The sequence below is a fragment of the Dromiciops gliroides genome, chromosome 2, assembly GCF_019393635.1.
Source record: "Dromiciops gliroides isolate mDroGli1 chromosome 2, mDroGli1.pri, whole genome shotgun sequence".
Lineage (NCBI taxonomy): Eukaryota > Metazoa > Chordata > Mammalia > Microbiotheria > Microbiotheriidae > Dromiciops > Dromiciops gliroides.
This window is the reverse complement of record NC_057862.1, coordinates 53,695,698-53,721,207: the sequence shown is the minus strand read 5'-3', so window position 1 is coordinate 53,721,207 and position 25,510 is coordinate 53,695,698. Positions and strand designations below refer to the sequence as shown.

Sequence of the window (25,510 nt, the reverse complement as noted above, 5' to 3'; positions counted from 1 at the left end):
TACTCCTCCGCGCATGCGTGTCTCTCCACGACCAACTCCTCCCACTTCCCTACTGGACATGGCAAAGGAAGTAGAACCAAGAACCAGGCGATGGAATACATCTTAATTTATTTTATTTCTTTCTTTACAAATTAAAGATGCATTGAAAAAATAAACCAATGAGGAGAAGTGAGAGGCCCGGGGCATCCGGGGATGGGGGCAGAGGCCACGGGGTAGCCCGGCCCACCCACCTCCAGCTCAGTGCCTGCCCGCGGACCTGGGTCTGTTAAAAGGTTCAGCTTCCTAATGGGTCAGTGCCAGAGACCGGTGTCGGGCAGGCCCGAGCTCCTGCACCATAGTCCATCGGACCTCTCCAAGTCCGGCCCCCGGGGCCGGGGCAGGGCGGGGCAAGGCAGCGGGGTCAGGGCCAGGAGGGTTGGCTCTGTGAGGTATTGCAAGTTGATGACCAGGCTCCCTACAGAACCATCCAGTGTTAAACACCCCCACGGGAAAGGGGCTTGGTGACACAGCCCCCTACCCCCCAACGTCCGTAATTTCGTCCACCTCCGTGAAGGGTCCCAGGCCTTCCTAGCAGAAAAGGGGTGGGTAGGAAGAGCCCCCAGTCTCCACCCAGAGGGAACACCAGACATTGGGGGCAGGGGAAAAAAACGTTGGAGGCTGACAGCTGGCCCTCCCTCCCCCCAGGGTGGGCTGCTCCGGCCTAGGAGGGTTGGGCTACCCCAGAAACACTGGATTCTCCCACCCGCCCCAAGCTCCTGTGCCCCTACATGTCATCCCTAATATAGGAAGTCACTGATGGAGAGCTGAACCAGCTAAAAGTGAGGCAGCACCCTGAATCCCCTCGTCTGCCCCAAGCCCCAGGATCCCCACCATTCCCTCCTGCTGCCCCCTCTCCTGGCTTAGAGGCTGGCCCAAATGGACACAGAGCATTCCCAGAGTTTGGGTGCCTCTGCACCCCCAACACTGAGTCACACACAGTGAACTGAGAAACTACATTCATTATGACAGGGTTAGCAGGAAAGAGAGGGGTAGGGGTACCTGCCACAGCAGGACATAGGTGAGTGGTGAGACACTTGGACCCAGAGAGGGGACACCCTCCCCATCCCCTCCCCCACCCTCCTGAGACTGAGGGGATCGCTGCTTACGTGATTTATAATCTATGTTTCCCTGCTGTCCTGGGGAACTTGTGGGGAGCTGGCCTGGAGCCCTCTGCCCTGCACCCACTTCCTCTAGCTCAGGAGCTGTCGGATCTCCTTGTGCATGTGACACAGAAAGTCCACGTAGGAGGCACCCCCACTCAGGCTCTTGTCCTCCACCAGGAAGTGCTTGAATAACATCTCCAACTTGTCCTCTTGTTTCACCACCATGAGCTAAAGCCAGAGCAGAGATGACACAGGGTACTGTGGAAGCAAACCATCCCAAGACCCTTCCTCCATCACTATTCCCCAGGTTATCCTCAGCCCCATCAGACCCTGAGAAGTCAATGACAGGAGAAGAATTGGGAAGGGATAATAGTACCTTCATATAACGAGATCTCTGTGCACGGAAGCTATCAATGAGGTCACGCACCCTTTTGGACAATGGGTTCTCCAGGACTGGCAAGACACTCTAGAAAACACAGACCTCATGGTTTCCCCTATGGTCAACTCACAGTCATGAATACAGACAGACTCATGAAGCAAAGGAAAGAGAGGACCTGAGATGGGACGATTCCATTCCCATGCCTCTGTAATACTTGGAAAAGACCATTAGATCCTTCCAAGGTACTAGACTAGTACAAGGTACTAGGTCCTCATAACCTGGTCTTTGCTCATTAACATCACCTACAACCCTTTTCCCTTCCAGACTTCCTGGGAGCCCAGCCCCTTACCAGACCACTGGTAATCTGGCTGAAGGAAGGGACGCTGAAGAGGTTCTGGACAACACCTTGCTGCACACTGGCTCCAACCCAGAGGAAAAGGGAAAGCCCATTCTCTAGCAAGTAGACATCCCCCTTGCTGAGGCGCTCCTCAGATGCTCGGATGGCTGGTGGTTCAGCACTGCTTTCCAACGGAACCTTTGTCTGAGAGTAGGGGAGGGAAAGAGGTTCAGACCACTGGAAAGTGGTAAACCCCTAAACAAGACACCACCAAGTTGCTCAGATTCTCCCCCTCTCCCAGGCCAGGCTCTCACCCTCCAGTCGATGCCTCCTACTCCCTAGCAGGAGCTCACCTACCAACCCTCATCCTCACCAGTGGTAGGAGCCGAGGATAGAAGAAGACATTGGTTTCTGCCACATCCATGGAAGTGACCAACTGCCGGACATAGGCTCGGTCATCAGTGGTGACCTCAGCCCCAGGCTGCAGGACGTTACTCTTCAGTACACAATTCAGGTACACAGGGAGAAGCTTCATGCATTCTGGGAGGATGAGCTGGAGGAGGAAAAGGAGAGGAGGAACACTTAGGGGAATTCCTTTTGAAACCAGCCTCGACTTCCTCCCTTCTTTTCATCTCCTCTCTAGCACAACATAACTTCAACTCTCAACCGCACACTTGCATCTACCCCTTATTCCCGAACCTGTCCAGCAGAAGATGGGCTGGCACAGTTCTTTCGGTAACAGGCCAAGATCTGGGCACACTGACTGATGAGAGCATCACGCACTGCCTTCACAGGACTGCTCAGTACACCCCGGTATGCTATAAGACACAGAATACAAGGCAAGTCATTCCAAGTCATCCTGCTATCAAAGACTAATAACAACAGCTGGTACTTACATAGTGCCTTAAAGTTTGCAAAATGTGTCATAAACATTACCTTGCTTTATCCTCACAAGAACCCAGAGAGATAGAGCTGCTACTCATCCCCATTTTAAGGATAAGAAAACTGAGGCCAACAAGGTTAGGTGATGTGCTGACAGTCACACAACTCATCTCAGCTTAACTAAAGAGACCTCTGCTGATTCCTGTCCCCCAACATTCCCCTTGCCTAGGCAGGTGCCCATCCCTCACCAAACTTGGCCAGGTAGTTGATAAGTGTGTCCGTCTCACAATTCCGATACAAGTCAGCAAGCTGGGTGCAGCAGTTCAGTGACAGGTTGTGAATTCGGAGCCTCCGCTGCCCAGCACAGCTGGTGTAAAGCAGAGCACACTGTATGGGCACAGATGAACAAGAGTCACAGTCCCTTCCCCCAGCAGCCTCCTTCTTTGGTCCCACCCTCAACGGACACAGCAGAATAAAATTGGCAGGGGGGGGCAGTTTGGATTTGTGATTTTATTGGTCTATGTAGGGAACTCCAAGCAAAGAAACTTCCTCCACGATGCCTGTCAGCAGCACTTATTGGCCAAGTGACAGTCTGAGAGTTGCCTGAGGCAGTGAGAAGTTATTTGCTGAAGTCACAGAAAATGGATCTCCCAGAATGGGGACACATGGTAACTGACAGTTCCTTGCTAGATCTCCTTTTCTCACCTGGATGAGGGCTCCGCTATCTTCACTGAGGCGATCATCATGCTTGAATTCTACCGTCACCGTCTTGTCCCCATCCAGACCTGCCAGCTCCACATCTGTTGTGTTGCTCATGTAGAAGGACCCAAAGAAATCTGTAGCCCGGATCCCTGAGATCACAGATAGTGCCGGGATAAAGGCTATGGAAGAGCAGCTCCCTCAGCTTCACCCGAAGGGCCCCCCTCCCTTGAATGTCCCAGGACCAACCAGTGCTTGTCCGGACGCGCATCACAGCATCGAAGCCAACGTCCTTCTGTACATCCCGCCGGAGGTCACTGAGGAAGCGCTCCTGGTCACTTTCCACCTGCAGTTTCCCAGGCCTCTAGTCACATTGCTGACTACCCTCCAGGACTGACCATCCCCGTGCCCACCCGCCCACCTGTTACTTTCATGAACCACTCTTCTCTCTGACCACCCAAGCCCACAAACTGTCTCTAAACATTACTCTCATCAATGTTGTAGGTAGTATAGAAACTCCCAACTCTGCCCACATCTTCGTTGTCAGTCAGTATGTTCAAGGGTCCAGAGCCCTTACCTGGAAGCAAGCGTACTTGTAGATGGAGCCACCAGTATGGTGGGGTACTACCCCAAGAGTGGCCACATCGACATACTGGTTAGGAAAGAGAAAGAGGTCCACACAGCAGCCCTGGGTCACACACTCTTTGGCCAGTGACTGATAGAAGCCCGTTTGTGGCTGGAAGAGAGTCTGGGAAAGGAGAGAAAGGGACAGAGTTATGGTCAACAAATATTTCATTACTTATTGAGTACTGTATGAGATTAAAAAAAAATAACATGTCTACAGGGAACTACTATGAATCCCAGCTTCTTTCTTTCTTTTTTTTTTTTTTTTGCAGGGCAATGAGGGTTAAGTGACTTGCCCAAGGTCACACAGCCAGTGAGTGTCAAGTGTCTGAGGCCGGATTTGAACTCAGGTCCTCCTGAATCCAGGGCCAGTGCTTTATCCACTGCACCACCTAGCTGCTGCCCCCCCCCCCCCAGCTTATTTCCAAAACAAGTTGTATCAAGGGATCAGTGGGAGGTAGGAGAAACACGTCAGAGGCATGCAGAGTTTGGCCAGTGTGGGATATCTCATCTAGGCCACTTGCCCCACCCCACCTTCTCCTTGTCAGTGTTGAGCAGCTTCCTGTCATCTCGGTTCTTCAGCTTCCCAGGGGCTTCTGCAATGGGCAGAGATGTATGGAACAAAAACAACTTCCCTGGACACTCAGCAGCCTATAGATGGGGCAGGAAGAAAAGCCATGAACATACCTACGAGGCAGACACCTCTCTAGCAACCATCATACCAAGGGGCTGGTTGTTTAAAACAGTCCCTGAAGGAGCTGGGGTCACATCTCACACACTCTACCCTAAGTACCCCATTACAGCTCTATGCCTACCTTCAGGGCTTCCATTCCAGCCTGAATCACAGGGGCAAATACTGTCTCTGTCTCCCTTGTATCTGCAAACATTTCTGGAATCTGGTCCAATAAACTGAAGGAGAAACAAAAGTCAGTCTGAATGGCTACCTCCATTGTCTTCCTACCCATCCAGGGCCCAACCACCAAACCCTCCAATCACAGACTAGGCTCCCAATTACAATTCAATTCAGGACGTATTATGTGCAAGGCACTGTGCCAAGTACTAGGGAATGCAAACATTAACACAGTCCCTGCCCTCACAAAATTTACCATCTATTAAAGAGAATAAGAAATGTACACTATTAATTATAAGTACCAAGGAGAAGTGCAAAGGACAATAAGAAACCTGAAGAGAAATAGATGCTTTTCAGCTTGTTGGAAGAAACAGAGAAGGCACCTGAAGTGGTCCTTCCAAGAGGGAAAGATATTTAATAGGTGTAGAGGTTCGTCTAGAGCACTAGTATAGTTTGGCTGGAACAGACTCTGTGTGGATAGGGAGAAATGGATGTGGGAGGCAGACTGTGGAAAGCCTTGAAAGCCTGGCTAAATTTGTACTTTATTTAGGATGCAGAGCACCAAAAGGTTTTCAGTAGGACAACTCAATCAGAGGACTATTAGGAAGATTACTCAGGCAACAATGTGAAGGATGGACTAGAGAAAGTGGAAACTAAAAATAAGCCCGCCAGGGACCTTGGGGGCCAAACCCACAGTTGTCCCTAGGAGTTGTAGCCCCTGTTCCCTTGCCTCCCCACCCCTCCCCCATCACAGCTCATAATGACACAACTACGGTGACCAAACCTGTTGATGACTGTCCGAGACTCGCTAACGTTGACCAGGAAGCCATCCAGCAGTGGCACAAACATGTCTGCCACATCAGACACCACCATCATCTGTGGCTGGGCCAAGGAACTCTTCACATTGTAGAAATGCAGCACTTTGTTGTACGTGACAAAGCCAACTCGTATAGCCGACTCCTCTGCCCCGCCCTCCCTGTAGAAGGGGATACTCCTCAGCAGATACTCCCCTCCATCTACATGACAGCCACCCCATCACCCAGAAGGTTATCAGGCCAACGGCCACATTAACAGCCCAGTTATCCCACCGCCCTTCGGGGAAGAGGGGAAGTGAAGGAGGGAATTAAGCTTAAGGCTCCTCACCTGGGCAGGAAGTCCAACAGTGACTTGAGCTCCTCACAGAGGAGCTTGACGAGGCCACTCCTAATAGCATTGTAGGAGACATCAATCATGAATATGAAGGCAGGGGGGCGAGGGAACTTGTTGTTCTAAGATGGAAGGAAGCAGGAAGGAAAAGAAGAGTTATCAAGAGGCTGACTGAGAAGCAAAAAGATGAAATGGAAAAGAAATAGGAACAGGCCCAGCCTGAGCCACCCCTCTGCCTCCCTCTGGCCTCACCTTGCAGTAATCCACAGTAGCCAGGAATTCATAGGAACCCAGGGAAAGTTCAGGCCGGTCATAGAAGTCCACACGTTTACCAGTGTGATCCAGGTGTTGGAAATACTGGGGAGGAACTGTTAAAGGATATGCCAGGATGTTACCAAGAAAAGAAAACCACTCTCTCAACTTCCACAAATAAGGAAGAGGTGGCTAAGTTCAGACTTCAGACTCCCAGTCTCCTTCCCATTTGCTCTCTTCAGATGCAGCCATCACTGACCTGGCTGCTGTAGCCCCAGATATAGCACTCCCACTCCTTTTTCACAGACTGACCTTCAGTTACACAGCTGCAAAAGCAGCACTGGAAGCGCCTCCCGCCTTCAATAAACTGCATGAAGGGGCACATGTAGGCTTTGCAGCGATTGCAACGCACAGGGCCTGATTCCCCATGGTCCACCACATATGGAGGGGCCTAGGGAAGAGAGGGGAGGAGCTGAGACACAGGGGAACTAGGGTGGGACAAGCACTGGGGCAGGGGAGAGGAGTAACAACAACCTGGAGGGAGAAGGGGGGGCTGGGGGGGAGGGGCAGAGATGGAGGGAGAAAGGGAAAAGGGGAAGGGAGCAATGGTCACAGGAAATATGTCCCTCAAAGTATGGGTACTGTAATCTTCCCCTCCCTAAAATCAACTCTCTCGCTGAAGAGTTGAAGACTACCTGTGCTGATCCTATTTAGTTGAGGGTTATAATAGGAACCAAGATGCAAATTCCCAGATTCTCCTGGGAGCTTTTACTTCAGACCCTATTCTCGTCCCTTCCCCTCAGAGTTTAAGACTCCTTGCCTTCTACCCTCAACTCCCCCCAAATATGTAAGATTCCTGCCCTTGCTCTAAATACTAATGACTCCAGCCCTCCACCATTCCTAAGTATCAATGACTCCTGTTGTTCCTTAGGCTGATGAACATGAGCAGGTGAGGATGTTCCAGCCAAATATCCAACTATCTCCCTAAGACTAGAGCAGACAGACACACCAAGTAAAATAGAGATGGGAAGTTGGGGCCTCCGGGGGAATTTCTGCAATCTTCAGCCAAACTCCATACAACCCTTCCAAAGTGAGATGGTTCAGGATGGGAAATCAGCAGAATAAGGCCACACTCCACCTCCCCCCCCCCCCCCCAACCAGGAGTCTCTGGGAGGCCTCTGGGATACATGTTCGGTGGATCCTCCCACCAGAGTCTTATTTGGCAGCTGCTTAGTTCTCATTATCCAAGCTGGCTATTTGTTAAGGGGCTGGGTAATAAGATAAGTATCTAGGTAGAAGGAAAATATTGTCTTCCCTGCCCCACTCATGTCTGGAGGATAACAAGGAGAAAAATGGAGATATCAGCTGTGTCTAAAGTCCCCAGAATTGGTTCCTCAAACCCCACCTTTGCCACTCCTACCCCATTTACCCAAACCAAATGTCTTTTGTCAAATAGGCTGGAACCTCCAATCCCCCTAACCAGTCTTATGCCTATCATTCTTTCTTAACTCAGGCCTCAGAATGATAATCAATGAGGACTTCAGTTCTGCTCATACAATTAAAATGCCATCATCCTCTGCAGTTGGGTTGTATGGTAGTAGGCAAAGTGCTAGAGTCAGGAAAGAGCCAAGCTTGAACCATGCCTGGAACACTAACTGTGTGACTCTAGGGAAGTCCCTTAACCTTTCTGAGCCATTTCCTCAACTGTAAAATGGGATTAATTAATAATAGGATTGTTGTATTAAATAAGACAGTCTATGTAAAGCACTTTGCAAAACTTAAAGCACTAGATAAATGTTGACTCTTATGATTATTACTTACTCCCACCTCCCTGATCCCCAGGGGCTCCCTCCCAACCCCACTGCCCAGGACACTCACCTCCTCAGGGGGCAGCCTGGCCAGTGGCTTAATGACAGCTGCTAGGGGCACCTGAGCCTGCTTGGCCATGTCAGATGTGCAAGGGATATTATATGATGTGCACCGGATATATCGTGGGCTTGCATTTCCTGCAGGAAAAGCGGAGAGCCAGATTTAGACCCATTTGTCTTACTGACACAGTACTTGTTTACACAGACCCTACAACAAGCACCAAAGGTGGCCTTGTTCCTTACCATAAGGGCTATGTCCTGCTTAGACATGAACAAAACATATTTCTTAAGTTGTGGACCGCGGCTAAGTCTAACTCCATCCAATTTATAAAAGCCCATCAGGAATGGGGAAGGGAAAGACTCCATGGAAAAGAGTCGGTGCCCAACTCACCTTGGTCTTTCACTACAAAGTTGGTGGTAACCAGGGGTGGGACTTGTCCTCGTGCTCCAGTGACAAATGGCTCTGACCCCCGGTTATTTCTGTCATCTTCAATGACCTGGATCTGCAGAAATGAAGGGAATGAAGTAAATGTAAAAGGAAAAAACCAGACCACAAAAAGCCAAAAAATGGAAGAGAACAGAACTGTACAACAGACTCTGGGGATTCACCAAGCAACATACCTACCCACACCCAACCTCCTAAACTAGGTCCCTCTCTACTGAGACACCAACAAATGGGTTATAAACCCAATCCCTACCCTTGATCTCCACTCTCAAGCCAGCAGCACTCTGAGGGGCAAAGCTGAGGGATGAAGAAGGGGTGTGGCAGGTGGCTGATGGGCAGGGCAATGAACTCTCTTAACAGTTAACCCAAACCTGCTCAAACTCTCTTGATGCTTCTAGCACAGACCCTCAGACTAATCAGATTCCCTCTCCCCAACATGAGTTCCCTTTCTTTCCCCCAAGTTACATTCAGAGTCTGATGGAAAACAAACGGTAACAAGGTGAAAATGAATCTACCTGAAATGACCCCACACTCAATGGAATGGGCAAAGAGGATAAATGGTAAGGTGGGTATGAGAACAAATGCTGCCTTTGTCTCAAAGGAGCACTAGAGATGAGCACAGGAAAGATGCTGCATCTTGCTACCCCAACCCTGGTCTTGAAATCCTCTTAATTCAGACAGTGGAGTAAATAACATTATTTTAGTCCAAAGTTTCCCTTTGCCCTACAAAAATGCTGAAGGGAAAGGAAAGGAGAAAAACGTGGTGGGCCAGTGATGCTATTTCTGACCAGCATGGTCATTTTCAGTGACCCCAGAGAAGGATAAATAAAGCCAACAGGAAGGGAGGAGTGGGCATGCTGCTGATTCCCCCACCTCATATTCCACAGTCCTCCATAGCAGAGGGAGAGTTGAAGCTGACAGTATCCAAGAGTTCATAAGGAAGAGGTCCAGAACCAGCTACACCATCCCTCAACCCAATCGGGCAGGCCCTCCTACAGACAGCTTTGTCCCTAAGCACCCAGGCCCTGTAGACCAGTGCACCTAAGGAGGCTTGGACTCATCCACAATAGGGAAACGAGCATCAAAGTGGGTACAATTTGACTTCTCCCCTCACCCAGCCTTACCATAATGCCTCAGGGAGGCTAATGGGAGTGATGGGGAACTAATCAGACAGATAGATGCCTGTCAGGTGAGAAAGCAGAATTACTGCTTACTTATATCAGTAGTTTTCTAGAAACGTCACCCCCATTCTTCATGTGCTGCTAATCCCAGCCCTCTACTTTCTTTGCAATATAGTGAGCAGAGACATGCATGCTGTTCCTGCCAGTGGAGGGGTGGGTGGGTTGAAGGATGAAAGGAAGTGGAGAAGGGGTGAACACAGTGAATGAAGTGAGGCTGAAGTCACAGCATGCACAGGTGGCACCAACACGGAGAAGACACGCACTCCCCACCCCCGACTTACTGGGCTAGGAATGGCATCAGGGTCTATTCTGTGCCTGGTTTTCTGCTGAGGAGGCAGCTCATTGAGTTGCTTTTAGTTTGTGTTTTAATAATAAAGGCAGCGAAAGGACACACGGAGAGAAACAAAAGAACAAGCAGATGTTACTTCTCTCAGCCCTGATGGAGTTAGACACATACATCTGGAGCTCTGAAAACATTGAGACCAGCTTCCCTCTAGCTATGGAAACCCCCGGGTCCCTGGCCTCCAGGGCATGATGTAGGAGGACAAGGAACAGGATGCAGACAGAGGCCAAGCAGGGAGAGTGTGGGGAAGAGCTGGGTAGGCAGAGATGCTCCAGGGAGGAAAAGGGGCATCTCCACTTGACCAGTCATCGAGCACCCAGGCGGCCACCCAGGAGACCAGCCAGTTTTCTACTGCTTGAGGAGAGCTCCAATTACCTGGAAAAGCTTTGCTCACTACCCTCGGTCAGGCAGGCTGCCATCACAGTAGTTGCTCTTCCCCAGGGACCAACCCCACAGAGAGTGGGAAGAGAACACCATGAAATATGAGAACTTCAAAGTATTAGCATGAGCAACACCCCAAATGCTGTGACTGGAATGGTCAGGGTGCTGATTCAAGAGAAAGCGGTCCCCTGGCATCCAGCCTGGTTCTTAGTGTTTCACTCCCTACCTCTGCTATAGGCCTTTTGATTCCTATCCCGATGATAGGAAAGAACCCCTACTTCCCTCAGTATCAAGGAAACTGGACTGTTCTAACCAGGTTTGAAGAGTAGCAGAAGTGGTCTCAGCCCATGCTTCAAAGATGAGGGGAACAGTTCTCAAGACTGCCAAGGTGTGTCTGTTGGTGACATAAGCTCACCACAGCCCCACAAACCCTGGAGGTTCGCACTATGTCCAACCCTATCACACTGTCCCCTCTGATTGTGAATGATAACAAGTCAAAAGTTACTCTAAATCCTCAAAAAACCCAAGGATGATAAAAAGGAAAAGGACTGAGCCATGTTGCTTAAGATTTGTTTCCATCCTCTCCAGCCTAGCATGCACATAAAGACACACACACACACACACACACACACACAGACACACAGAGGTGCACTTGTGCACACCACTCCTGACACACATGTACACAAACATGACAGTGTACCTACAGGACTGGGGATGGAATCAGGATCCAGGCGCTTTGGGGGAGGTGCCTGAGGAGGCCCAGGCTGACTGGCAAAGTTTGGTGCTCCGGAGAAGGCTCCCCCATAGTTAGGCTGAGGGCCTCGGGCTGGTCCAAAGGAGCCTGCGAGGCAAAGGCACGAGGATTATAACCCCATAGCTTCCTCCCTATCTTCTCTCACAATACGTAAGGCATTCCACAAACACAAGAGATAAATATCAAGATACGGTGATACCACTTGCTCACCAACCAACTTGGAAAAATCAAATATAAGGTGAGTAAAGAACACTAACTAATCTTGCAGGCACAATTCCTGGATCGGATGCTTAATAACTGTGTGACCCTGGGCAAGTCCCTTACTTAAACCTCAGTTTCCCCTTGTTAAATGGAGTCAATACTTGCACTACCTAACCTACTCCAAGAGTTGGGTAAGGAAAGTACTTTGTCAATCTCCCAAGTGTTCTATCAATATGATTATCAAAATTATCATAAACTCCTGGGAAGGAGAGGTGCTGACAATTTACCTTCTATCCCATAAAGGAAACCACTAGTCAAAAAATGGTACTTAAAGTCATGGTATGTGGATGGCCAGAGCCCCCAGCCCAGACAAATCCAACCTGGGGATGACTCACCATTTTGTTGTAGCTGATAGCCTGGCTGGGTGGAGTGCATAGGAGGTGGTGGTCCTGGGGGGCCAGGCATTGGAGGCTGAGCTTGTGGGGGAGGTGAGGATGCATGGTTGGACTGGCTCACTGGGGGCCCCCCAAAACTCTGTCCAGGCATGGATGGTCCAGCAGTTGAAGGAGGCCTGGAGGCCCCTGCTGCTGGGGGTGGGAAATTAGAAGCCTGCAGAGGGGCAGATCGCTGTGGGGTTTGGGCACCAGGATGAGCTTGGGCCAGGCTAGTAGGTGGAGCCAGGTTTGGAGGGTAAGAGCCATATTGACTGGAGCCTGGAAAATTTCCTGAGGCTGAAGCCACTGATGTAGGTGGTGGCCCTGAGGAACAAAAGAAAAAAAGTTACTACCCTGGTCCCTATTCCTGCTTTATTTAACAAGCTGCTTCTCCATCCACACAGGAGAGGTGACTGTCATCCCATCATTTGATACCAAGGGAAACAGGGAAGCAAAGTTAGGGAATCCATCACAGAACCTTATAGCTTAAATCAACCACAGCAACCAAAGACCTGGAAAACAAAACTCTCAATGGCAAAGTGCTCAGCAATGTCCAATGGTTCCATTTAAAAAGCCCGCATGATTTAATTCATGGCAATGTCACTAAAGATGCATGATCGACTGGCTTTGGCATTGCACACCAAAGATGCTATGCCTTCCCCGTCCAACTTGAAAAATAGAAACCCCCTCCATGTGTTGGACCACCCTTTAGAGGAGGTCCTACTTTTCTATTTCTAGTCCCAAGGTTTTGCTTAGTAAATGTCTTTCCTCCCTTCCTTAGGGGACAGGGAAAGAAGGGAAGGAAACAAAGCCTTTGTACCCCTAGCCACTCACCATAGCCTAACCCTGAAGGTGGAGGGGCAGCCGGGCCACTGATCTGCATTCCTGCCATCTGACTGGTCACCTGTGCGCTGGTTGGGGGAGGGCCATAGGGCTGATATGCAGCTGGCTGGTTCACCGGAGGGGCCACTGGGGCTGGCACAAATGGCTGAGACATAGGCCTGAGGAGTGAGAGCAGAGGTGATAATGGGATCTAGGAACCCTGGCAAACTTGGCAAGAATCTCTACCCCCACACTACCTTACCCCTCTCATCCCTAGCCTGGCCTCTGCCAAGACTTCATTTTTTCCTTTCATATCCACACACAAATGGTACAAATTCTTTATCATCCAAATTGTGAATTTCTTCAACATTTCAAGGATCTATCATTTTCATTGGTGTGGTAGGTTTTTCATTGCATGGACTAGAATCCCTCTAATTTAGCAGACTGTCATTAAGAGATTCTATGCCCTCCCCACTCCCCCACCCCCCAAAAATATCACCTTTCTGCCAACCTGGTGGTGAAGCTCCAAACTGAATTAGGCTGGTCCTTAGACAATAGTATCTGTCAACAGTATCAATGGGATCACATTCAAAGCCTTTTCCCCTGGGAAAGACCCACCAGAGGCTGTACTCTAACTTCAAAGCCCTCAAGAATCCAAAATCATCTCCTCACTACAAGGAGGTATAGGGCTGGAAATTTACAAGACAATACTATGAACCATTTTTTTGGTGGCACTTGTGGAAAATCTAGCTTTGAATTTCAATTACACAACAAATATCCAGAGTGCACATAACGATATTACCACCTTCTTTGCCTGAGCCTTTCACTGACATTGCCACAGTATGGTGGTCACCGGTCCAGCAGCTTGAAGTAAAGGAGCACTGTTATACCAGCAGCATATTGGTCAAATGAATGGAATTTGAGGCTTCTTCCCAAAATATAGCTGTGAGCCATAAAGTAAATCTATCTAGAGAGCAGTTCATCTTAGTCTGGCATGCTGCATGAGTATAAAGAGGCAATGCTTTTAAATGTCAATTGACTGGGGAGAAGGAAGCTAAAATACTGTTCGGCTCCTCATAAATGAGTTCTTCATAATGTGGTTCCATTATTTACTTTAAAGTATTTTACATTCTCCTAACTTCAGACATGGAGGCTGCTAGGCTGCTCAGTGGATAGAGCACTGGGCCTGGAGTCAAAAAGACCAGAGTTCAAAACTGGCCTGAGATACTTATTAGCTGTGTGACCCTGGGCAGTCAGTTAATCTATATTTGCCTTACTTAATCCACTGGAGAAGGAAATGGCAAACCACTACAGTATCTTTGCCAAGAAAATCCCATGGGCAATACTGACATGCTAAGATCCACAGGGTCACAAAGCATTTGACATGACTCAACAGCAACAAAAAACATCAGATGTACCCAAATGTTTCAGAGCCACTACTCAAACATTAGTACAAAACCACATTTCAAATTATACAAGTTGACAAAATTCATTACTAGAAGAGTTGTAAAAAACACATACACATAATTGCTGGTAGGAATGAAAATTAGTAGAATCTTTTTATATATAAACTAGAAGTTAACAAAAATCATGTCCTTTAAACAAATAATGCCATTATGAAAAAAATAAGATATCCAATAGAAATGGGTGGAATTAATTTAGAAATGAATTTTTTAAAATATAAACATATTGGACAACCTAAATAAATTTGGTGAGTGGCTGAATGAACTAGGGTCTATCAGAGTAATGAAATGGAATATCACTGTACGACAATGGCATTACAATACATCAGGGATCTGTGATTTCAACTGTGAACCAATACATATTTCAACCCATCTAAAATTTAGAAAACAGACCTTAAAGAGCTGCCTTAGGCTCAGAGAGGCTGTGACCAGGCCATGACCACACAGCAAGTCAGAGCTAAATGGAAGCTCTGGACAGAGGGGTCATGATGCCATTAGACAAATAACTACAAGAAGACTAAAGATGAATGGCAGGAGGTCACGGGTTGAAAGGAACTTCAAGGCCATCTACTTCAAGCCCGTGTTTCACTGATGAGAAAGCTACAGTGCAGAGAGATTAACTTACTTGCCCAAGTTCTGTCAGCCACTAAGTAGCAGAGGGGTACTCCTGCTGCCTTAAAACGAGAGTGACAAACAGAAGGAGCAACTAATAAGCTAGTATGGATATACTATCCGTAACTATTCAATTCTAACTGTTAGTAGTTACAAATATATTTTTAGTTGATTCTGTGGTTTGAATCAAAGTAATTTTTAAGAAGCCTGGCTGAAATGCTATCCTTGGAGTCCACGTTAGAGGCCTATAATTATAACAAAGTTCTTCTGGTGTTTCTGTGGGGAAAAAAACCCAAACCTCCCTTGGACAGAAGCCCAGACAGACTTGCCATCCCAAACTCTATGTTAAAGTAGACTATATTACCATGAAGACTTTGCCCTCTCACCTCTTCCTTTAATTTGTAATTCACAATGAATAGCATTCCTACATACTGTCTTACTTTTAGAATTTTGTTATGTACTGTTTATTCCTATTAGTTTTATCTTCCCCACTACACAGTGGACAGGACTATACTTTATACTCTCTAGCCCTTAGCTAATTAAATACATAGTAGATACTCAATACTTGCTTCATTAACCACCCTTGTATTAGCATGGATGATTAAGAGCTCATTCTATGCTTATCAAACATATTTATCTCATGGCCCCAAGAAGATAAAGGTCACTTGCCACATGTTCAGCCTACAAAGGTCAGAAAGTTTCCCAGGCTATTTCCCTCACTTTCTTTCACCCCAGTGTATAAATCTAAATTCTGGGTCCTCCCGCCTTCTTCTTTGTTGACTGGGGAAGAAAAAAAGTGCCCTAGTGGAAAAGGGCAGAAAGAGAAGCAGCTCCTGAAGGTCCTGGGCACAGCTCTGACATGGTTTGGCTGATTTCTCACCTGGGCCTTCCTGCTACGCCCCTCACAAGTTACATCCCAGTCCTCATTGCTTCTGCCTCTGTGAAATGGAGGGACTGCTCTTCTCTCTGTGCTTTGGGACAAGGTTGGCCTGAATCCAGCCAGTCCTACACACAGCCTAGTGACAGGAGAGAGACTAAGGGATCGCAATGCCCCTTCCTATTCTTTCATAAAAGCAGACTCAGTAAGGACAATAACGTTAACTGCTAAATGGTGTCTAGATAAGAAAAAAATCCAATGGCAGAGAGCCCAGACAGAGCTCAAAGGAGAATGTGAAACAGAATCCTAGCTAAGAGGCCAGCATAACAGCAATAGCAGAAGACTAGGGAAAGGAAATGAGAGAAATGAAAGAGATGAGGAAGTGGAGTATAGATGCTGATTGAACCATACTATTTCTTTTGTTTTGGGTGCTGGTTTTTTTTTTCTATTTTGAGGTTTTGCATTACTGCCCTGATTTTTTTCTCTTATAACAGGATTAATGCAGAAATAGGATTAATGTTATTATGGATATATATATATGTGTGTGTATAGATATATATATATATATATGTATATAGATATATAGATATAACCTATATCAGATTACCTGCTGTCTAGGGGAGGGGGGAGGGAGGGGAGGGAGGGAGAAAAATCTTTACATGTAACGGAAAAAATAAAATACCTTATATGTAAAAAAAAAAGAGATGAGGAAAAGGGAAATAGGTCAAGAAAGGGGAAGAAAGGAAACAAGAGAGATAAGAAAAAGGAATAGACAGCAAAAGGAAGGGGACCCACTTGCACTACTGCCTACTTCTCACACAGAATGAATATGATCTGCATACTTCTTCATCTGAGATTAACCTAAGGTGACACAAGTACTTACCTCTGCATTTGAACAGTGGAGCTTGGACCATTCTGTACATCTCCTTGGCCAAACTGGCCATATGCAGACTGGCCACTAGGAACTCGGGTTGTAGAAGAGGCTGGGGGTGTTCCCGAGGAAGGTGGTGCTCTTGGCACACCTGAGAGGAATGGAGAGACACTCAGTGATTACCAAAAGGTCTCCTTTGTTTTACCCTGGACCAAAGACTCAAAATAGAGATCAATGAGCTCAGACCCCTACTGGCCACTCCCAGTGCCTCAGTGAAGGTGTCTGCTCTAGCCACGGCAGCAATTCTTGCCCTGGAAGCCTGAAGAGAAAGCTCCCCTTTATCCCTATCATTGTTACCAGCTGAGTCTTCTATCAGTCACAAAACCCTTCTGGGATCTTCATATCAAACCTGTTGCCAAATCCTGCGGATTCTACCTCCTCCTCATCTCTTATACACAACCCCTTCTCTCCTCTGACATAGGCCCTTGTCACCTCAAGCCCAGGTAAGTCTTCTCTGGTTCTGCCTACCTGCATCCAGGCCCTTCCCTACTCCTCTTCCAGCATAGATCTCTGATCATATCATCCTCCCACCCCCAACTCAATAAACTTCAGTGCCTCCCTCTCACCTCCAGGATCAAATAAAAGTTCTTCTGTTTGGCTTTCAAAACTCTTCATAATATGGCCCCTTCCAACCTTTCCAAGTTTTCTCCCACTGTCCCTGTACTCTATGGCCCAGCAACACCAGCCTCTTGGCTGTTCCTGCACATCGAACCCAGTCTCCCAATTATGTGCCTTTTGACTGGCTGTCTCCAACATGCCTGGAATTCATTCCTTCCTCATCTCTGCCTCCTGCTTCTCTGGCTTCCTTCAAGGGCTTGCTCAAATCCCACCTTCTGCAAGAGGCCTTTTTTAACCCTTCCCCCTGCCCCTAAGCTCACCTCCAGTTTGCTCTGAATATATCTTGGATGTATGCAGTTGTTTGCAGGTGGTTTTCAGCATTAGAATGTGAGTTCTGTAAGCACAGTGCCTGTTTTTGCCTTTCCCTCTCTCCCCCAAGCTTAGCACAGTGTCTGGTATATTATAGTAAGCACTTAATAAATGTTCAATGACTTGACCTGACTTGGATGCTCCCCCAATTTAGTACAGTTTTACCCTCTCACAGCCCAGATGTTAACATTTCCTGGGGAAAAGCATCTAAACTAAAGGTTAGCAACTTGTGATATGCCATAAAGGGGCAGATAAATAATTCTGGAAGGGCATGACATAGACCTTGGCTATGAAGGCATGTGAAGGGGAGGGTAAGAATAGGGAACCCACCCCTGTCCCCTACTCACTCTGGGTCCCCGATAAACCTAGACGTCAGGAGCCCTCAGTTGTCATGAGTGTTTCCCTAGCATATCCTTTTTTTTTGGTGAGGTAATGGGGGTTAAGTGACTGGCCCAAGGTCACACAGCTTTGTAAGTGTCAAGTGTCTGAGGCCACATTTGAACTCAGGTCTTCCTGAATCCAGGGCTGGTGCTTTATCCACTGCACCACCTAGCTGCCCCTCCCTAGCATATCTCAGCCATGCCTCCACAACAGCTTCTCATTTTTACCCTATCCCCAGTCTCCTCTCACAAGTTATGCCATTCCTGACCCCATGCAACATGGTGAAATGGAAAGAAAGCTTGTTTTGGAGTCATAAGAGCCAGATTGGAACTGCAGCTCTACCACTTACCATGTGACTTTGTAAAAGTTGTTTAACTTCTCTGGGTCTCAGTTTCCTAATTTGTCAAATGAAGAGTTTAGTCTAGATGACCTTTCAGATCCCTTCCAGATCTAAATCTATGACTCTGTGAACCCATTCCTATCCCTAAGGAAAGAGGTAGCCTCCCCTCAATACCTTTAAGAGGTCCATCCCCACTCCCTCTTTCCTCATATGGAAACTCCAATATCCATTTCTTCTATTCCTCTTCTGTTCTGCCTTCATGGTAAGAACCACAGAATTTTAGGGATGACAAGTATCTTGGAGATCATCTAATCCAGAGCTTCTTAAACTTTTTCCACTCATGATCCCTTTTTGCCCAAGAAATTTTTACATGACCCTAGGTATATAGGCATATGAAACAGGTATACAAATCAAACATTTACTGCCAAATTTTTTGCATTCAGTTACAAGACTCCATATTCAGTCAAGACCCACAATTTAAGAAACTTTGATCTAGTTTAATCTTTGGGGGGGGGGGCGGAGCAATGGGGGTTAAGTGACTTGCCCAGGGTCACACAGCTAGTAAGTGTCAAGTGTCTGAGGCCGGATTTGAACTCAAGTACTCCTGACTCCAGGGCTGGTGCTCTATCCACTGCACCACCTAGCTGCCCCTGTTTCCTGAACTTTGACCCAAGTCTCTTCCTTCCTCGTTGCATCTCTACTTGTTTCTTGGTCAGCTCATTTTTCCATCTAGCTGCCCCATATCTAGTCTAATCTAATCTGCTCAAATGATAAGGAAACAACACTCACTGAGACTAAAATGACTTGCCTAAAATATTTAGCTTCTTTGTAACCATCAGAGTTAGAGGTGAAACTCAAGTCTCCTAAATCCAAATCAGAATGCTTTCCCACAATACTAGCCCACTTTCTTTGGTTCTGCCCTCAGTGGAGGCAGAGACATCAGAAGGGACAAGATAAAACTGACTACAGAAGCATCATGACATATTTAAAATAGCACACTGGCCAAGAAGTCAAGACTTGAGTGCTGGGTCCAGTGGTTCTATTTACTAGCTTTGAGATCAAATAATTTTAAACACTTTAAAAGCTTTATTTTTCTCATCTGAAAAATAGGGATACTTATTTTTTTTTTACCTACTTCTCAGGGCGGTGAGAAAACCACTTTGTAAACCTCAAGATACCATATATATGAAAGTTACTGTCATTAAAAAGTATGTGAAAGGGTCAGCTAGGTGGCGCAGTGGATAGAGCACCAGCCCTGGAGTCAGGAGGACCTGAGTTCAAAAGCGGCCTCAGACACCTGATACTTACTAGCTGTGTGATCCTGGGCAAGTCACTTAAACCCAACTGCCTCACCAAAAAAAAATTATGTGAAAGTGCTTTGTGAAGTATAAAGTACTTTATAAATGTAAGTTATCAATACCTATGCATCATGACAGGGCCCCAGATTTGTTCCTGTTTCACAGATGGCTCTTCAGCTGATACCAAACTTCAGTTTGATACGTCAGGAGTTAGAGGCCTAAGGAGGACTCTGTCATGAGCAAAGTCCCCAACCTGAACAGAGCAGGGACATGTTACAAATCTGAGAACTTGTTTTTCACCTCAAGTCAATTTCAGCATTTCCAACTTTGAATTCTAATACTTTGTTCTCATTCTTCATATTCCTCCCACAAGTCGTTGGTGGTCTCTCCTTTTCTATATCCCTAAACTCACTGCCATTAAAAACAGTTTGGCACAAACCAAAGATGTACTCTCTCCTCCTCTAAGATTAATAATGTAAAATAAAGTACACAACCCCATTTGCCCCTACAATCAGTATCACACTTCCTGAAGGAGTATTATAATAAAACACAAACCCTACAATGAATGTAAAAGTGATTTTCTTTTCAAAGCCCTCCAAATAAGCATGGTATCCAAAAGACATACGTGTCTGAAGTAAGCTGTGATAGAAGCAAATGACCTCAGCTGAAATCTATAAAAGACCTAATAAGTCAGATGTGTAAACTCTATCCTTTCTACTAAATAGCCAGTTCCTCAAGTCCTTAGACCTAGTCAGTCCTGAGTGCCAAACCCAACCACAAGGAATAGTTCAGGAATCCTCAAGGTAGACCAAAATAGGACACAGAACAACAAAGTTCCTAGCACCCAGAAACTTGAAAAGCACCTGGCCCTACTGGGGTAACTGAACAGCCATGCCCCTTCCTCATCCAATCCTTGCCAGTGTGCCCAGACTGGCTATAGTCCAAGGAAACTAGACCATGACTTCACGGTAATATCTGTAAACAATGAATTATCAATGGATACAATGCAGAAGCTACACACCCATTAAATGTCATAAAGGTGAATCAGAACCAGAAACAGGAAAGAGCAGACTCAATCCACATGACCCTAAGACATAGTTACACCAAAGCCCCTCAGCAGGACACTGCCACCATCTCCTCATAAGCTAACAAGTAGCTCAAAACACATACCTGGGGGAGGCAGTTGCTGATAGCCTGGCATCGGACCATTGTAGGCTCCATAAGGACTAGGAGGGATCACCGGTCCCGGCTGCCCACCATAGCTGGATTGATATCCGGTGTAGCCAGGCTGAGGCTGTCCATACGGCACCCCAGGGGGAGCTGGCTGATTGACATTCATCTTGAGTGCATCCCCAACCTGGCCTCACCTGCACAGCAAGAGAAAAGGGGAGGACAGGGAATGTTCAGAAACTAACTTTCCAAAGTTGCAACATAGTATATAAGTGTCTTGAGCAAAGTCCTTTGAGTTTCTGCTCCGGGTCAGGGTTTGGTTGGGGCCCCTATACTGTGTCTCACAGTGCAAGTTAACTCTCCCAGGAGAAGAACAGCAACCCCTTTTTCTAAGGTGTCTGGTATTTCTCTAGACTGGCTCAAATTGACACAAGCAGATTCTGAAATAATACTTATATCCACAATACAATTCAAGTAAATTCCCTCTTCGCTCCCCCCCCCCCAACAACAGGACTAAGATGCTTTCAGCTGGTTTCATCTTTGTCTCTGCATTCTCTGCACACGCAGAGGAAAGTTAATTAACCTTCACTTAATAGTACATAGTGGAACAAATACTACAGAACCAGGCCTAGCTGGCCGGCAGCAGTGAACCTAAATGCTCTCCCACATCCAACCCTTCCGCTAAGGCGCAGGGCAGGTCTCTCCGAGGCTACCCTTCCAACCCCCATGTCACTGACTGTGGGGCTTAATGGAGAGTTCTCCCGTATGGGCTGTCAACAGGGTCAATAAATCGTACAAGTGCAAAAGAAAGAAAAGGGAGGAGGGGGCGAACAAGAAGTTTCTCTCCCTCGAAAACGGGGTGGGTGGGAGAGACGACCCACTTTCCCCACAACAAGCACACGCTGCCGGCTAAGGTGCACACGCCGTGGAGGGGGGAGGGGGGCGCGGGGAGGGGTCTGGGTGACAGTCCCGAGGAAGCGGGACGGGCGCCCCTAGGCTCCAAAGGCTGGGAGGCTGCCCCGGTGGAGGCTGAGAAAGAATCTGGAGGACCCAAGCGGCCGGCCGGTGGGTCCCCAGCCGACAGCCAGGGGTAAAGGTTGGGAGGGTGGACAAGCAGGACGTCGGGATCACCTCTTCCGGTCAAAGAGGACTCCGGGCTGAGTGACCCCCGCACTGCAGACCCGGGAGTAAGAAGAGAGGCAAGCAGTAGGCCAGACCGGGTGGGGCCTTCGGCCCGGGCTGAGAGTGAGGAGATGAAGGCCCGCGGTAATGGGGGGGATCCCGGCCTTGTCCACTCCCGCCCGGCCGCAGCCCCGCCCCCGGGCTCCTCCCTTCCCCCAGCCACACAGGGCTAGCCCAGGAAGGGCCCCCAGGACGTCAAGTCGGTCTCGTCACTCCCCAGCCTCCTCTCAGCTCTCCGGTCCTCGACCTCTCCCCCCGTCTCGAGGGCCTCACCCGGCTCCGGCTGCAGCGCCTGCCCCGGCTGCGATCCCGGCGTCGCTACTCCCAGGCCCCACTTCCGGTTCCGAGCCGGCCGTCGGGTCGCCGCCGGAAGTGCCTCCCCCGCGCACGGAGGCCTCGGCCTTCGGGGCTGCCACGTCCTCACTAGGACGAGGCGTATGGACCCGGATGTTGCGCGTGCGCGGAGGCCGCTGCTGCCGCCTCCCTGTCATGGCGGCAGTGGAGGAAGCTTTGCTTTTTCTGACGTGTTTCCGCCCCTAGCGATGATGTTAGGTCAGGGCCATGACATCCTTCCCCTTCCCCTAACACCGCCCCTCAGTCCACCCTAAGTCTAAACCTCGAAGGCCTTAGACTCGGTAACTGAGATGGATGCCCCGTTAGCGCTCCGGTGACGTGTTCGTGACCTCTCACCCCGGGCCCCGGGGAGACCCTGACGCCAGGCACTTCAGCTCCGAGGCCTGGACCTAACAGTCGGCAGAGGCTGCGTAGTTTCCTTTGCCGAGCCCAGGGCTCCGCTGCAGAGCCCCCTGCTGGATGCTTGGATGCATGCACAAATATATTGAATGTGGGATGGAAGCACTTGGAGGACATGCACCCCTCCCCTTTCTAATGGTAGCGGGGGGGGGGGGGGGGGGGGGGGGGGGGGGGGGTGGGGGGGCTCGTACATTTACCGGCACATCGGAAGAGACCGTGGACTAGTTAATGAACCAGCCTTTCCCTCGGGGAATTCCTGTCTAAAATGGGATATGCTATCCCTGACCCGGAAGAACTCACAGGTTTGGGGGACGTGATGATGATGGTGGTGATGATGAAGATAGATGATGGTAATGTCACAACAACATTGATAATAAGGAAAACGATAGAAACTGAAAACTACGGGCTGCAAAAATTTAACTCTTCTCAAATACCTAACCAAACATAACCTGGTGGCTATAATTATACATCAGAGAAACTTTCTGTCTTTCATGAACTGACAAAGCCAAAACCCCCCAAAATATTCTTGAAAACTAAAACAGTAAACCGTACATCCCAAACCAAACTATTGTTCACTAGTGACAAGACATGATCCATAACTTAAGAACAAGTTTTTCTTTTTTCTTTTTTTTTTGGTGGGACAATGAGAGTTAAGTGACTTGCCCAGGGTCACACAGCTAGTAAGTGTTAAGTGTCTGAGGTCAAATTTGAACTCAGGTCCTCCTGAATCCAGGGCTGGTGCTTTATCCACTGCGCCACCTAACTGCACCCCCCCACACACACAAGTTTTTAATAGCTGTAGTCAAACTAAGTAGTCCCACTAAGTAGTCACACATAATCTCCAAATTGCATGAAACAAAAAGATTTCAAAATACAGAGAGAAGCCAAAGATATTAAAATCACATAGGAATAGGATACTATCCCATTTTGTCCTGAAGTCGTACTGAGAATGCTTTCAGCAAGTTTACAGAAGATAAAGGATACATCTAATTACTTTTATTCAATTACAGAAAGAAGTCATTTTACACTGAACATAAAAAAAATAATGACAGGATAGCAACTTGTTCCAGGACAGTTTCTAGTTGAACTCCATTATATATATATAAGATAAAAATGATTTCTCAGGAACAATAATAATAATTTCTATCTTCTCTCCCTAAAAAATTGAGAATGAGGTAAGTGTGATTAATATCTTTTATGGATCATAGTTTTTCTCCCAGTGGTACAACTCATTGAACTGTATAATCCCCAAAGAATCAAAATTATAGGAGATCCCAAGTACAATGTAGAGAGATATGATTTTGGATACTAGGTATTAAGTGAGGACTAATGCCTAGGAGTACGGAGGTGGTAATCCTGCCATACTCTGCCCACATATTTATTCATTTGGAGTATTGTGTTCAATTCTAGAAAGCACATTATAAGACCTTGACAAAATGAAGAGTAACCCATAAGAAAGGTCAAGCTCCTCAAGCTCTTGACATCATATGATCAGCTGAAAGAATTGGGAATGGATAGCTTGGAGAAGAGAAACTGGTAGGGACATTGCCATTGTCATCATCATAACATGTGTGTAGTTCTGTAAGGCTTGCAAGCACTTAAAAAATATCTCGTTTAATCCTCCCAACGCCCCTGTGAGGTACATGCTATCATTGTCCCTATATTACAGATGAGAAAACTGGAGCAACCCCCGCTCGAGTTAACAAAGCTAGTAAATGTCTGAGCTCAGATTTTACCTCAAGTCTTCCTAACTCCCAATACAGCGTTTTAACCCATTGTACCACTTAACTGCCATGTTATCTGTCTTCGCGTATTTAAGGGATTATATGTGAAAAGGGGATTTCCTCTTCCACTTTGCTCCCAGAGGACAGATGTAGGAGTCTAGACAGAAGTTACAATGCAGATTCAAGTTCCGTGTAAAAAATAATTTCCTAACATTTGGAGCTATCCAAAAAGAGGCAGAATTGGTTGCCTCAGGAGGTGGTGAAATCTTTCTCACAAGAGGTCTTCAGAGGAAGACTGGGTGAACCCTTCTTGATGTAGTAGAAAGGATTTGTGTACAAATGTAGGTCAGAGTAGGTGGTCTCTGAGGTGCTTTCTAACTTGGAGCTTCTGTAATTTTGTGGTGGCTTGTGGAGGTAGGCTGTAGCAAAGGGTTTCCAGCTCAGAGGCTAGCTCCTCTATAGAAAACAATTCTAATCATTGATACTTATATAGTACTCTTTATTTATTTATTTGTTTGTTTGTTTATTTATTTTTAGTGAGGCAATTGGGGTTAAGTGACTTGCCCAGGGTCACACAGCTAGTAAGTGTTAAGTGTCTGAGGCTGGATTTGAACTCAGGTACTCCTGACTCCAGGGCTGGTGCTCTATCTACTGCAACACCTAGCTTCCCCTTATAGTACTCTTAAAGTTTACAAAGAACTATATACACATCTGATTTTATCTTCATTATAACCCTATGGGATGGTAGGTTCTTTAGGTATTATTTTTCCCACTTTAAAGATGAGGAAACTAACTTTAAAATGTTAAGTGAATTGCTTATGATTACATATCAAGTAAGATATAGTTGAAAATCAACCCCAGCTCTTATCTTACTCTGGATGCAATGGTCTTTCCACTATACCACCATGAATATTATTTTTCAGGAATTTGAAAGAGTGCAAGAATTAGAATCATTGGTGATGAAAAGATGTGCATAGGCTGTGATCTGTACCAGTGGAAAGAATCTATATCACTGATCCATCAAAGAAATACATTTTTATTGCACTTTATACCTTATAAGTACTCCTCACAACAACCTTGTAAGGTAGGTAGTGCAGATGCTGCCATGGTCT

The 25,510-nt window shown here is 47.2% G+C and overlaps 2 protein-coding genes across 4 annotated transcripts; both read right to left on the bottom strand.

The window, feature by feature from the left end:
* Positions 1–91: 91 nt before the first annotated feature.
* SEC24C (SEC24 homolog C, COPII coat complex component) lies at positions 92–22,341 on the bottom strand. 3 transcript variants are annotated; one of them, XM_043981638.1, is made up of 24 exons: positions 22,195–22,341; positions 20,740–20,936; positions 16,576–16,714; positions 12,753–12,919; positions 11,880–12,242; positions 11,234–11,370; positions 10,087–10,155; positions 8,571–8,682; positions 8,190–8,317; positions 6,624–6,762; positions 6,312–6,427; positions 6,057–6,181; positions 5,698–5,889; positions 4,879–4,972; positions 4,598–4,714; positions 4,017–4,187; positions 3,689–3,785; positions 3,446–3,591; positions 2,989–3,127; positions 2,558–2,676; positions 2,232–2,411; positions 1,871–2,062; positions 1,519–1,608; positions 92–1,370 (listed from the first exon to the last, which is right to left on the bottom strand). In XM_043981638.1, exons 2-24 carry the CDS (start codon positions 20,906–20,908, stop codon positions 1,230–1,232), a joined length of 3,342 nt encoding a protein of 1,113 aa, XP_043837573.1. In that variant the 5' UTR covers positions 20,909–20,936; positions 22,195–22,341; the 3' UTR covers positions 92–1,229. The 3 variants fall into 3 exon arrangements, with proteins under 3 accessions (XP_043837573.1, XP_043837574.1, XP_043837575.1); XM_043981639.1 differs by lacking the exon at positions 22,195–22,341 and adding an exon at positions 21,871–22,180; XM_043981640.1 differs by lacking the exon at positions 10,087–10,155.
* Positions 20,933–22,412, bottom strand: LOC122738261 (small nuclear ribonucleoprotein-associated protein B'-like). The gene is made up of 3 exons (XM_043980313.1): positions 22,195–22,412; positions 21,621–22,070; positions 20,933–20,936 (listed from the first exon to the last, which is right to left on the bottom strand). Exons 1-3 carry the CDS (start codon positions 22,410–22,412, stop codon positions 20,933–20,935), a joined length of 672 nt encoding a protein of 223 aa, XP_043836248.1.
* Positions 22,413–25,510: the final 3,098 nt, after the last annotated feature.